Source organism: Bacillus rossius, chromosome 1 (genome assembly GCF_032445375.1).
Source record: "Bacillus rossius redtenbacheri isolate Brsri chromosome 1, Brsri_v3, whole genome shotgun sequence".
NCBI lineage: Eukaryota > Metazoa > Arthropoda > Insecta > Phasmatodea > Bacillidae > Bacillus > Bacillus rossius.
In genome coordinates, this window is record NC_086330.1 from 199,490,854 (window position 1) to 199,506,017 (window position 15,164).

Genomic DNA, 15,164 nt, shown 5'->3' on the forward strand with positions numbered 1-15,164 from the left:
CCCCAGCTAATGACGCGAGGGTCTGTTCCTTCCTTATGAATGTGCTCACAAGCCATCAAAATAGACTTCAAGCATCTTAAGACAGTATTCACTACCTTGTAATGGGACAACCATCTCACTTCAATACATTCTGGAATCTTGAGAACTGGATCATTTACTACTGCTTGAATTTCATGCAAAATGTTTTCTTTTTTTTGGTGACTTACTAAACAGCTTATAAATGTCTTTCAAAACATGGAAAAACCTTTTGACTTTCTGATTTTTATTCCTGCAGGAAGCTGCTGCCAGGGACAAGATGTGTGCTCTACAGTGTATGTAAATAACTTCCTTGTTCGCCTTCTCTGAAAGCTTCCTTCTTACACCTCCAATGTTTCCAGCCATATTAGAAGCACCATCAAATCCAAAGGCAATAATATTTTCATAATTTAAATCAAGAGCAGCAAGTTCCTTGTAAATTGCATCTGCAATAGTTTCTGCCTTTCCATTTGGGATTTTGACTATTGCTAAGAACTTTTCCACTGGTACTTTATCTTCCACAACTCTAAACATAATGCTGAGCTCCATTTCATTTCGTAGTGAAGTACTTTCATCAGCTAGAACAGAGAATTTCTTGTGTTTTAATGTTGCCTTTAATTCTTCTCTCAAAATTTCGCCCATACAGACCAAAAGCTCGCAGGCGGTGTCCTTGCTGCTATAATTCGATCTGTCACTTAGAGAATTTCTCCATTTAGTAAAATCTTCATTCAGTTTGTCGAGAAGACCTTCAATCAAGCTGTTATATGTAATAGTGTGCGCTATTTCTTTCTTTACTAAAAAGTACAAGCCGCACAAGAGAGTTTTTAAGCCTTTTCTATTTATGTCTCTTTCATTTTCACTCTGTTGAATCATTTGAGTATGAATAGGTTTCCTCGTAGCATGTCTTCTGAGGTTCTCCATTTCTACACTTATTGAGTGAGCTGCAGAATGTTCATGCTTCTCTAATTTTCCATTCTTTCCTAAAGCTTTTCTGAAAGATGTAAATGGAGTAGTAATAAACACTCCACCTGTTTTTTGCAGAACCTTTGCATCATTTTTCATGAAGTTTTCACATAGTTTACAAAATGCACCTCCTTTTTCTTCATTGTAGATCAGCCAACTGTATTTCTGTTCCCAATTTTTGTTGTAGTGACGTTCTACTTTTTCGGATGATTTCGCGGGATGCGGACTGGATAATTCTGCACTTTCATTTTCAAAGCATTTCTGTTCAGTCAGCTGGACTGATGGTGATGGGCCTGCTTCAGTTCGCGGTTTTTGACTGGGCCCTGCTGCGACATTAAAATAGGAGTCTATTGTTCTTTTCATGTCGAAGTCACTAAAACAAAAGAGGTAACTCTTAATGGAGATAGTCTGGTACTGACTGGCAGTATAAACTATTAATTAAAACAGCATTATGTGAAGAATATCAATCTAACACGCACAGCATCCACACACATTTTGACTGATTTTTACTTTTCAGAAAGAAGTGGATAAATGAGCAGGGTGGCAAAATTTTGGGGGTGACAAAACTTAAGAAGTAGCTAAAAGAGAGAAAACACTTTTCTACAAAAAAAATAAAACCTTCTTTTAGGCTGTCAAAATATCACCATGTACTACCTAAAACCACTAAATATGAACAGCACATATAAAAAAACATAATTCATAGTATCACTATCTATTGTTAACGATTTGGTTTGTAATCAGGGGCATTAATAGTCATCATTTTAATACCGGCAATTTATAATTGCGCGAAACACTTTTGTTGACCAAGCCCAAGATTGGTAGTACTTGTGCAATGCCAAACTGAATGTTTTAAAATTCTAAACTCCTAACAATACATTTGTTTCACTGTGCCAAATGTTATTTTATAAATACGTAACCTGGGCTTAGTCCATCGTAACCGTGAACCACCTACTGACCTACTTCTAGGTTTCTTGGCATCAGAATTCATTAAGTACTTTACATACAGTTTACTAACATGCATTATAAAGAAATTACTTGATAATGTTAAGATGATACTCAAAACGTTTAAAGCGATGATTTATAACAGAATAATTTAATTAGTATCCAAAAGTTTTTGTTTGCGGCCATATTTTTACATTGGAATGGTTAATTATTGTGTTTATAAACTTACAGGTTTACAGAAAAGTACGCAGAAAGCCATTGCACTACACACTTGTAAACGAAAACTACACTAGCACGCCAACAATGAGTAGCCTACACGTCGAGGTCTGCCGTTACCAACAGCCGTCTCACGCACCACCAGCTCAACGCACACGCACGACGCACAGGGAGGAAATGACCCGCGTCTACTGGAAAAAGAATGTTAAGAACTTGTGAAAGAATATATCCCTCTTCTGGCCCCCGTGGAAAATCGAAAGATAAAGAAATGCTTATGCATCCACATCTCTGTACATTGTTACCTTCGGAACCTAGTTTCTCCAAAAGATAACCAGGTCCGATGCCGAAACGATTTTTTTCCCCGTACGATAGCAGAATGCCGAGACAAGTCGAGCCGACCCGATAAAGCCGCGCGGCCTTTCATTTGATAACATGGGTTCATATTACTGCCGTCTGGGTCCGGGCCGAGCCGATCCGAATGATAAGCAGTGGAAACGTAATAAGGTGATTCACAAGAAAGAAAGAAAGAACTATTAAAGTAATATAAAGCTGTGATCAAGAAGCATGCGAAAATGCCTTTCGATTCCATTTCACAAAGCAAAGGAATTTAAAAAAATTGCTTTTCGAATAGGTTATCCCAAACTTTCCACACATCTTCCGTAGTCAAGAGTAAGTGACAATTAATGCATGGCTAAAACGCGGATGTGTAGAGTTCGATGAAAAAAATACTGAAATGTCCTGGGTGACGGAACTAGTTCACAGTACTTTAAAAAATTAACATGTCATTGTATTCCCACCATACATGTGTGAGTTAAAGGGGCAAAAGATAAAGAGGTGCGTTCGGGAACATAATACCGTGGGGGCGAGCACTTGAGACACACATGCTGGACTCTCATCTATAACAAAGGATGCCTGGCAAACCTATTGCAATCATTTATAAAAACTTAACATACTGAAAGAGGGACTGCATAATAGACATGGCCATGAACCAGTTTTTAATCAATTTACATGAAGATTGTGACTAACGAATTTCTTTCCTTAACAAGTAACATTAAAATGGATTCCAATTTTATTTTTTGAATATTCCCCGGGGGGGGGGGGGGGGGGGGGGGGGCTCTGGGAGAAGTGCCTGAAAGAAACACTGTCCGCGCGGTGGGACTCCACGCAATATTTTTGCATGCAATTAAAAACTATTTTTTAATGATGCCAAAGAAGTATAACTTCTCATGCGCGTACCTAAGTACACGCACCCATTTTTTTTATTTAATTTCTTCTATATATATTTTTTTCTCTCTACCTAGGGCACTTATAATTCTTTTAAATTTCACGTGTATGTTTTCAATGTCATTAGAGTTGTACAATTTTTTTTGTCAAATTGGTCATTATTTATACTTTGTTTCATTTTGTAAACATACGTATTTTAGGTATTATGACAAGTAAAAAAATGAGTTACACTAACATTCTTAGGTTTTTATTGTGTGGATAGTTTGAAGTTTAATATTATGTAGGTATATAAATTCTTAAACTTATAAAATTTCTTTGAAATTTATTCATAGGTTGGCATGGCCTACTAATATTTTCTATTTGTCAATATTGTAATTTTTTTACAGTACCTACTTATTTGCAAGGAGTTTGGTTTAGTGTTTATAATTAATCTGCTGAGCGTCAAGAGTCTTAGGGCTGCCGAGACCGAAGACCAGAAATATTTATAAATTATGGAATATATTGTTGAAAAATTTGAATTTTACTATTTCAGGAAAATTGATTTTTTTTTTTTTAATTAGAATAGTTACGTGTAATTGCCATCTTCCTTTATTTCATATTAAACATTATGTTTGGTTGAGTGTGAGATAAATTTATTTATGTATGTTTTAATATCATTTAATTTCTTATATATATTCTTACCTACCTACTTCTATTAAATTTCAGGCGGATGTTAACATTGTCATTCCAGTTGTATAAACTTTTTTGTCAAATTAGTTGTTATTTATACTTTTTGTTTCATTTTGGACTATGTTTTTTTTTTTTTACTTAATTCAAATATTTGTGGTGTGTACAGGGAGTGATATCTCTATTAATTTCTATACTCCTTTGGATAAGCGGAATATTGCCACCACAGTTTTACATATAAACAAATCCTACAAATGTTTTAAACATTATGACAAATAAAAAATAGTTTCAAAAACATCCTTTTTTTTTTTTTGGTGTGTATAGTTTGAAGTTTAATATTATGTATGTACGTAAATTCTTAAACATAGAGTTATTTATTATTTTATTTAGAAAATTATTCATAGGTATTTGTCAATATTGTTATTATGGTAGATAGGAGTACAGTAAATGCCTACATTCTTATATTCCTTTATATCTCTTTCGATTTGGAGTGTTTCCGAGCCATTCGGGGTCCTCAACAACACCCCCTCCCCCCGCCAGCCCCCCCCCCCCCCCAGGTGGTTAAAGCCCCAAAATTTTGAAAGTTTAAATTTTTTTAAAAATTTCTCTTTCGATTTTAAGTGTTTTCGAGTCATTCAGGGTCCTCGAACCCCCCGCCCTCCCCCTCTAGGAAAAATCCCCAAAATTTCGATAATTTTAGGAATTTCAAATATCTATTTTTTCGAGATGTAGTGCTTCGAAACATTCGAGGTCTTGAACCTCCACCCACCCCCTCCTCCCTTCCACAAAAGTGAAAGCCACAAAATTTCGAAAAATTGGAGGAAATTGTATTAAAATTAAGTCATTACGAACTAAAGTGTCCGGGGCATGGTGGAACTTTTACCCAAAGTCGACTTCCCACCCAATTTTGAGGGAGGGGGGGGGGGGGGAATGCAAAACCCCAAAATTTCGAAAAATTTCTTAAATTTAAGTATACTTTTTTACTATTTGGAGTGTTTCCGAGCCATTCGGGGTCCTCAAACTACCCTCCCCCCACAAGGAGTCAAAGACCCAATAATAAAAAAATTTCCCAAAATTTCTAAAACCTATTCTCTTTCGATTTGGAGTGTTTACGAACCATTCGGGGTCCTCAACATCACCCCCCCCCCCCCCTTCACAGGGGTCAAAGCCCCAAAATTTAGAAAATTTCAAAAATCATTCTCTTTCGATTTTTAGTGTTTCCCTGCTATTCATGGTCCTCAAAATAACCCCTCCCCCTCTGGGGACAAAGCCCCAAAATCTCGAAAATTTCAGGAATTTAAATATCATTTCTTTCGAGATGGAGTGTTCCGAACCATTGGAGGTCCTGAACCTCCACCCCCCCCCCCCCCCCTCAATTTTCTCAAAAGAGAAAGCCACAAAATATCGAAAAATTGGAGGAAATTGTATTAAAAATAAGTCATTATGAACTTTAGTGTCCGGGGGATGGCGGAACGTTTACCCAAAGACGTCTTCTCCAACAAATTTTTGGTAAGGGGATTGGGGGAATGCAAAACCCCAAAATTTTGAAAAATTTCTTAAATTTAAGAATACTTTTTTACTATTTGGTGTGTTTCCAAGCCATTCGGGGTCCTCAAACTACCCTCCCCCCACAAGGAGTCAAAGACCCAATAATTAAAAAAATTCCCAAAATTTCCAAAAACCTATTCTCTTTCGATTTGGAGTGTTTACGAGCCATTCGGGGTCCTCAACAACACACCCACCCCCCTCAGGGGTCAAAACCCCAAAATTTAAAAAATTTCAAATATCATTCTCTTTCGATTTTTATTGTTTCCCCAGCCATTCAGGGTCCTCAAAATCACCACTCTGGGGACAAAGCCCCAAAATTTCGAAAATTTCAGGAATTTCAAATATTTCTTTCGAGATGGAGTGTTCCAAACCATTCGAGGTCCTGAACATCCACTTTCCGCAAAAGTGAAAGCCCTAAAATTTCGAAATATAAGAATATATATAATTGGATGTTGGCATTTATGACGTCGATAAACTCTTACACTGTTTGACCGATCGCCATGAAATTTGGCACATCGAAGTGTTTTTATCATGAAGAAGGTTTTTATGCTATCCATTTTTTTTGTAACTCGCCGCTAGATGGCACTGTAGCGCATCAACTTCTAAACCTTTCAACCGATCGCCATGGGTAAACAGAAAATCATAGGTCACAGATACACAAACAGTAATTATGTGTCATTTCTTAATGTCCAACACACTGGACATATCGCTATCCATTTTGCTGTAACTCGTGGACAATATATCACCCGGTGTTCAGCCCGGACAAAGCTGGGTACTGCAGCTAGTATTGGATAAGATAAATCTGTTTATAATATATGTCATTTATTGTATTCTCAAACCTAGCAAGGTGGCGTAACGGATAGGGGATAGGAGTTCAAATTCTGGTCAATGAATCCTAATTTGTTATTTCTAAGCTAATACTGTGATAGTTTTTATAATAGGATGCAGTAACAAATTTCCCTGATACATGTAGTGTGTTTATTCATCTTTAATGACTTTGTTGATGAAACGTATAAACCAAAAACCCATTTAATAATGTGGTGCCAAAACTTTTTCATTTGCTATTTTTCTCATGTCCCTCATATTGAAATTTTTAAATTTTAAACTTAAAGTTGGTTATTTTGTAATAGCATGCACCATAAATTTGTCTGATACCACTTACATTGAAATATTTTTTTCACCTAAACAAAATACATTTATTCCAGAATTAATGCAGGCACTACTTAAACATTTTTACGCAAAAGCCGAATAAACTTTTAATTTTAATGTGCTATTATTCATTACATAGTTTTTCTTTAATTGAAATTTTATTGGTCATGAACACCATAATGATTAGCTCTAAAATATTTATGATTGAAAATATTTCTACTTGGCGCTAGTATTTGAGGGGCTCAAGCAATTAATTAATATATACAAAGGGACAAACTTCACGGCTGTGATCCGGGCTGCGCCAGTAACCAAACTCGTTTCGGACATATAAGTTAGAATTTCAGTGACCACAGTCGTCGGCACTCAGCCCACGATGGGGCGTAAGTGATATTTTGCCGCCATCTCAAGGACACTTTTGTCCTTCGCTTGTACTGTCGACGCCAAGCGACTTTGGGACTTATTTACGAAATGTAATACGGGAAAGTGAGTATTATGATCGTTTTGGACAACATCAGAATTAATAAACATTAACGTTTTCAAGCAGGAAAATTTTGTTTGTGTGTTATGAAAACTTGTAAACATTTTGTAATGACAAACTATGTTTTGTTTTTGTGCAGATCTAAAAAATAAATCTAGGTATATGTTCAGCTAACTCTTTTTCTTCATTTAAACTGAATAATCAAATTTGTACTTAACCTCTAAATTAAAATCATTGACAAACATTTTTTGGTGAACCTTCTTTTTATTTATTATTTTTGAAGTGTTTCATGTTTTTTGCAAATCAGGTTGTCTTCTAGCCAGGCCGATCTGAGTTGTAATACATTTAAAGTCAAAAATCAATTAGATACAATCTTTAGTTATCTGTTCTTGTATCATCGCATAAATTAAGATCAGAAACATAATCATTTACATCACCACTGATCAAGGAACATTATTATTTAGATTTTTTTAGTAAGTTTATAGGGTATACTTCTATCATGTGAGTGACCAAGCGAGCTGTGCATGTTAAGATAAGGGATAGTTGCATTCACTGCTCTTGGGTTTTGCCAGGCATGCTTATTAATCTTCTTTTTTATTCTGCATAATTGTGTAAGCTTATTGCTGCAATTAAATATGAATGTTGCCAGGCAGGTGGAACGTGACAAATAAGCTTAATAGTTGAGGAGCATTATTACTAAAAGATAGGCTTAAGGCTCGGTCTCATATGCCATTTTGAATTTTTCATTTACTCATCATTACTGTTATTTAAGGGCTAAAACTGAAATCATGACATGATATATCCCTTGCATTATTTGTTGTTCTCTTACAAACGTTTACAACAGATATTTACTTAAGTTTAGTATATTGGGTATGGGTGATTCTACAATTATAGGATATTTCTGTATACCTAAAAATCAAAATGTCAAATACGTTTTAAAATTTACAAAAAAATAATTTTAATACTTTAAGAGGTACATAATTATGGCATGGTATCAGCAAAGCTTAAATATTTTTATATGTTTTTGTTTTCATTTTTGTATACTTTCACAACCATGTACTTGACATGTGGGCATGTTAATGACATTCATGAGCATGTGAATGATCAGATATACAGCAAATACAAAATTAAATGCAATTTGATTGATTAAAATAAAATGTTTTAATTATACTCTGAAACAAACTCTTGCTAGGATTACTTTGAAATTAAGCATAAGTTTTTTACACTTTCACAAATTTTAAATTTAGTTTAACACTTAGGGTCTTCGCAGTACTTCACTACAGAGTTTATCAATTTTTGATTTTTCAGGCACTTTGAATTTGGTTGATGATGCTGGAATAGGTGGTTTGATCATGCACAAAATTCCTTCTCTTGGGTGTAGTTAACAAAAGTATTTTTTCAGAACATCTGGTACTGCTGCCAAGTTCAATATTTTGTAGTACTTCATGATCTATTTGCAAACTTTCTTCCCTTGAATGGTGAGAGACAGTGTCTAAATCACTTTCTGAAGGTGAATCTTGAAAAATTTCTTGCAAACCTTGCTTTTTCTTTCTGTATGCAGCTGTTTCTTTTCCAGTTTTTGCATTTGTTCCTCAGCTCTCTATGAGACATGTCCTTTACTACTTTACCTACACCTTTTTCTTTATTTTTTATGTACCCCTGCTTCTCTTTTAATTGATGTTGTTCATTTTTTTCTTCTTTTTTTTTTTTTTCATTTTCTGTGAGCTTTTTTAGGCATGTTTTCCACGTCCTGAAAAAAAGTTTAGTTTAGTGTATTGCATCCAATATAAAGTACATGAGTGATAGGACAAGTAAGAATTGATTACAAATTTTTTTTAATGATTAACAATGAACAAAATTATTTTTATTTGCACAGGTAAATCAAATGGCATTTGTAATCAGTTGTCATAAGAGGAAGGTTTACTCATTATTTGTAAATTAAAATACTGTTCACTTTTAATTTTATATACACTGTACATATAAAATCTTAAAATTGATATAAAACTGAAATAAGGCATTACATCCTTGACTCACCAACACATGCACACACACACACACACACACACAAAGCCATTTTTACACTTTATAGTACATAATAGTAGGCTACAATTGTGAAAATGTCATTTGCATAGCTTATAAGTCATTCACATGCCCAAATTTGAGGCATGTGGATGACATAGCAAACCAGCCATGTGAATGACAAAATGGTTGTTTAATGCTTCTACTCAAGCCAGTTTATAAGGCAACTATGTAAATATTTGGCCAAATGCCTTCAACTGGAAGCTTTACCCAGAAGTATCATCCAAATTCAGTTATATTTCATATTTAGCTATTAAAATAAACCATGTTAATGATAGTAAATAAAAGCTCTCACCTTCAAAATGGATTAAAGTTGGTAGTTAAACACACAGTTCTTGAAATACAGTCAGCAACAACAAGCGCTAGTTAAGAAGAGACATCCATGTTGGTTTTCAGGCAGTGTAACCAGACATAACAAATTTCCTTTCTTAGTAAAAAAAAATCTTCTTTTCAGACATGTTAATGACCAAAAATCCCTAGGACAATCACTATATTAATTTTAAAATAGTTTTTTGCCCTTTCATTTTTTGTTCAGTTAATATTTTCTTTATAGCATCATGTTAAATGAAAATAAATAATAATATTAACAGAAAACAGATAATTTCCAGTAGAAATCTGTGAGAATGTGAAAAATTACGTGAATGGGACAGGACATGTGAATGACATTTTAGGAATTTAAATTAATTTTTTTTAATAAATAAATATATTTTGGAGAATTAAATTTTTGAAAAAGTCAGTATAAACTAAAACTTAACTGTGGGGGAAAACCAATATTATAACATTGTGTAATGGAGGCTTAAATTACTTTAAGACATGAATATTCCCATATTTGTAGAATCACCCGTATAGACAAATGTTTAGCAAGTTTACGTAAATATCATCACTTGTGTGACTTTTTACACTTACGCTTAGTGAATATCTGATTTAAAAAAATTCTTTACAGAACAACAAATGAAATGGTGTTATTGTGTTAAAATTGTAGAAAAACCCTTAAATAATAGTAAATAAGAGAAAATGAATAACCTCAACCTAGCTTGTGAGACCAAGCCTTAAGCTGCAACCACTCAGATGTGAAACCTAACTCACTAGTTCATATACCAGCTGCCTGATCGTATTGTAGAGATAAGTAAGCTTTTTTGAAATGTCAAAGCAGTTTTTCAGCTTATTCTGACATAATATATATTTTTTTAATACTATGCACGGATCCCTGTAATTCCACAGTACTCTGCAGCATGATGAGGAATCTACATGCCAGCTCTCTGCTTGACCTGTAGAGACGACATGGCACTTAACATGTGTGCTTTCAAGCTTCTGTGCTTTTAAGCATGACAAATGCCAGTGGGTGGATCTAGGGATGTACTGATTCAAATGGGCATTTTTGTGGATCACCTGATGTAGCCATGTCAGTGAATCATCTGGATTTCGGCAACAAACACTATTTTGAACTTTCAATTGAACATTAAAAATGATAAGCTTTAAAGCATTGAAGTATGAGTATAACATTATTTAAAATAGTATTTTTGTAATTTTAAACACTTATTACATAATTTCACAACATATATTTTTTTCCTCGGGTGTTCTTTCATTTTACTTACTTTTTGATAATCAGTAAATCATTGGTGGGATACTATAAATTTAGTTAGATTGCTGGCTTCGTTTGGTAATTAAAACATCAGTACATAAAACACTTTTCACTTGTTGAATGTTATCTGGTGTTGATGCTGCGTCACGGAGTAGCAGTCTTAAGAGTGTGTCTCGTGTCGCAGCTTACCGAGAGCAGATAGTGTCGGGGAAAGCGTCGTTCGCCGAGCTGGCTCAGAAGTACTCGGACTGCAGCTCCGCCCGGCGGGGCGGCGACCTAGGGCCTTTCGGGCGCGGGGCGATGCAGCGGCCGTTTGAGCAGGCTGCGTTCGCGCTCAAGGTGGGTGAGCTGAGTGAGCCGGTCACCACCGACTCGGGCATCCACATCATACTGCGCACCGCTTAGCTCCCAGCGCAACGCTTGCCCAGTTCCTAGTCCAGCAATCCTGTTGGCTGGTTTTGGAATCCACTACTTATTTTTTTTATTATGTCTTCAACCACGAAGTGGGGGAGAGGTGCACCAGTTATGTGAAGAGTAGAATGTGAATGTACATTAATGTTTGCTGACCTCAACTCTAAAATGCTGTATTTAGTCACCTGACATTGTTTCTTGGCCATGCGGTAGCATTCTTGTAGTTCATTTAATAGTCTCCATTTGTGCAATAATGTACATTGTGCGCTGGCACTAAGTATAAATAATACAAAAAAAAAGAAATGTATTGATCATTGATCTTAAATATTTGCTAACATATTTGATAATGTTATTGAGAAAATATTTAAAACCCATTGTTGAGTGTCCGTTGGCTAATGAAATTTGTTTTTCAAAGGTATATTTATGTCGAATTAAGATGAAAATGTGTTTGGAATGAGCGTAATGTATGTATATACCGTATTTCTTATAAATGAATGTTATGTAGCAGCAAGATTTTTTGCAGTGTGGTTTTTCTTTTGTGCTCCATTATTTCATCTTGTATTGAAATCTGTGTTTATCGAGATTAGCATGTGGAACTGATTGAACTATGAAACTTGTAAGTCGTGTTTTAACACATGTTATGTAGATATGAACAAAATTCATTGTTAAATTTTAACAGTAATATAAGACATTAAACCTGTAAGTTGTTTATTTGTGTGCTTAATATGTTGCATATGTAAAGAAAACATAGGTACATCAAGTTATTTAGCTTCAGGTAATTTTTGTGCATGGTGTAAAATTTGTTAAAAGATTATAGGATTCTTTTAGCATTTTTTATTTTATTTTTGTTATTATAAAATTTTGAAATCATTTCTTGAAAATAAAATAAAGATATACAATTCTTTGATGTTTGATACAACATTCTGGCATTGTTTTCCAGTTTTTCATCAAAATAATGCTCTTCATCAGATATAGGCAGTTTTTAAAAAAAAAACATGATGCTAATTCACAAAGTTGGAATATATTTCACGGAAAGAATGTGGGGCAAGGTATTTGTATTAAGCATCCATCTCACTCTTAGATTGTAGATTGGTACTTCTTGCCGACATTGAGGGGTTTTGATCCCGGCATTGAATGAGTAGGTAAGAAACAGTTGATATCTTTGTGTATAGTTGTGTTGTACTCAGCGTGAAGGTTAGTTTGGTTCTAGTCTGAGTTGGAACCAGCATGTGTATGATCTCGTCTCTTGCAGCACTGTGGCATTACCACTGACAACGCTGACGAGTCTTAATAAACCAGAAGTTTGATGAGGTTAGAAGAGTGATCTTCAGCCTTTACTGAATCAAGGGCTAGTTGCTTCTGTAGCGCAAATGTATTCTACACATATCACCGTAATCATTATAATATTGTTTTCCATCAGTGTGGATATGTTTTTAGTTATTTTACTTTAATTCAAATAATAAAATGATTAAATATTAACTTTTATATTACATTTATGTTTAGGAAGGAAAAAATATTTTACATGTATAAAGTAATGTAATTTTTTTCTTTGTATATTTTAGTGGAACACTTGAAACTGGAAACTGAGGTAGTGTTCTGTGCTGTGCCGCTCGGCGGTGGGCTGGTACGGTGTCCAAAACAGTGATTGGCTTGCTCACACCATACACTCTTGCCTCTCACACCAGGAAACAGTCACCACTGCAGAGTTGGAGGATACTGGCGTTATAATGACTAGTCATTACCACTAACTAGAAATAAAGTAAAAGTTTCACACTCTGCTTGTCAGATGCTGAGATCCAAGACTATGTTCCTGTGACTGTAAACCTGGTTTGATTTGGAAAGAAAATGTTCTACATATGGCAGCTTTCATTTGTTTAATTTTATTAGAGGTTCTATAATGTAGGTAGAAATGAATTTCAGCGAAATTAAATTGAATCAGTCATTTAAGAAAGCTGCATGTCCATAAAAGCAATTTTTCAAGACAGATAAAAATCTTATTTTCTACTAAATGAATAATAAAGTTCCAAGATCCCTACCTGAAGTCAAAGTGTTCATGAATGTATACTAAAATATGCCTGTTCATGTACCACATCATTATGTGTAGGAAAATAAACATGTAAAAAGTAGGATAAAGCCATTTCTATAATGAAAATACGTTTATTGAATACAAGTGGCCACTTTATTTATAAACACTGTTTTATTTAGTATATAAATGTTAGAAGCAGGGCCTAGATATGTAATAAGTACACAATACTTAGTATTATTAATACAAAAACCTTGTTAAATTAAGCATTGTCCCACTGTCATTGCATGTGATCGGCCACTTCAAAGTTTCATGGAAAAAATCTGTATATTCTTCTAGGACATAAATATGAAGTTTCTTCAGGTGTTCTATCTTTTTGTAATTTATAAAATTTGGTCCTTCATATGCCTGTCCAGTTGGTATGTTTCAGCTTCAAATGGAAAGTGTGGTACCCCAATCCATATATAAAATTCCTTGGGGTTGCAGTTCCTCGGTTCTCAGATGAATACTCAAAATACATAAATGATGCTGGCTGAAATCGCACCTTTACAGTTTTTACCACATCTATTTTTCATTCTTCTGAAAACCACCTGTTTATACATTGTTGGTCACCACTCGGTGGAGTTCTATATGTCTTTCGTCTCAACAAGATTGGTTGTGAACTTAAGTGGTTGTTTCAGTTCATCAATAAACAACTCACAATACTGTTTTACACCATAGATTTGTCAACCTTTTTGATAGCTTTCTTGATATAGTAAAATCTTAGATTGAAGGAGTGACCCCGTACCGGGAAATAATGTTCTATTTTATCAAATATTTTTGTATCAACAAGAGCCTGACACAGTTGGATTTTTGATGGTTCTTATTTTGGCCATCAGAGGATATTCTGAGATTTTTCACACTATTGATACAAGTTGAGTTATATACTTCAGTATAAATCTTCACACCTCATTGGCACCTTTACATGCAATACCTTCATGGTATTTATACAGAACTGATGTGTTTGTATTTATATTATGAACCCCAAATACGTCAACCCACATATCTTGGACAGGTATTTTAGGCAAGGGAGGATTCTAACAGAAATCAAAACAAAGTCACAACAATTTCAGATTGTTTTTACTTCTACGTTTGTATATCTGGATTCAGCTTCTGCTACTCTTATGGCAACTACATTTAGAGATGGACTCTTCAGTCTCACCATCAATTCTTCTCAAGTGTCAAATTGATAAGAAGGGCTAAACGACAGGTCAAAATGAGTGTTAAAGTAGTTCACATAAGTTATTGGAGAGTTGGGGTATTTAGTTCTAAATATATCGTACATTTTCTGGCAATTTAACTCTGATGGAAGGAATCTGTATTGACGTGACAGAAGCTCTGGGAATGATATGTGTTCATTCAGTAGTAGCACATCTGTGTTAGGAAGAGCTCTGTTTGTGTTACCAATACCTCTCATATCTTTCAGAGTTTTGTGCTGCAAATTGTAACTTTGGAGGTGTTTCCGTCTCTTCGTATTTGTGTCTCCAGAAAGACTCACAAAAGCTTTCTTGCAGACCTCACATCTTTGGCAGTTAACCAAAATGAAGTATTTTTACACACACTTTTTAGTTTTACTTACAAATGATTCTTTGCGCATTCACCTTTGTTTTATCTCTTGAGGTTCAATATAGCTAAATAAAACAGTTTGTTCATTCTTCGTACCCATACCATACAAACATTGGAAGATTTTCATTTGTTCTTTAGAAATCTTACTGAAGCAATCACGTCTGAATCTGCACCAAAAATGTAACACAAAAAATAATACAAAGTAATATTCAAAGGTAAATTATCTGCCTGTCTGACCTGTTTATCTTACTTGAATGTATTTT

General features: G+C 34.6%; 1 protein-coding gene across 1 annotated transcript in view; it reads left to right on the forward strand.

The window, feature by feature from the left end:
* Positions 1 to 12,192, forward strand: part of LOC134527235 (putative peptidyl-prolyl cis-trans isomerase dodo) — a 123,165-nt gene extending 110,973 nt beyond the window's left edge. The window contains exon 3 of the mRNA XM_063359729.1: positions 11,047 to 12,192. Coding sequence (XP_063215799.1) covers positions 11,047 to 11,267 — 221 coding nt within the window. The 3' untranslated portion in view covers positions 11,268 to 12,192. The remainder of the gene's footprint in view (positions 1 to 11,046) is intronic.
* The last annotated feature ends 2,972 nt before the right edge of the window (positions 12,193 to 15,164 follow it).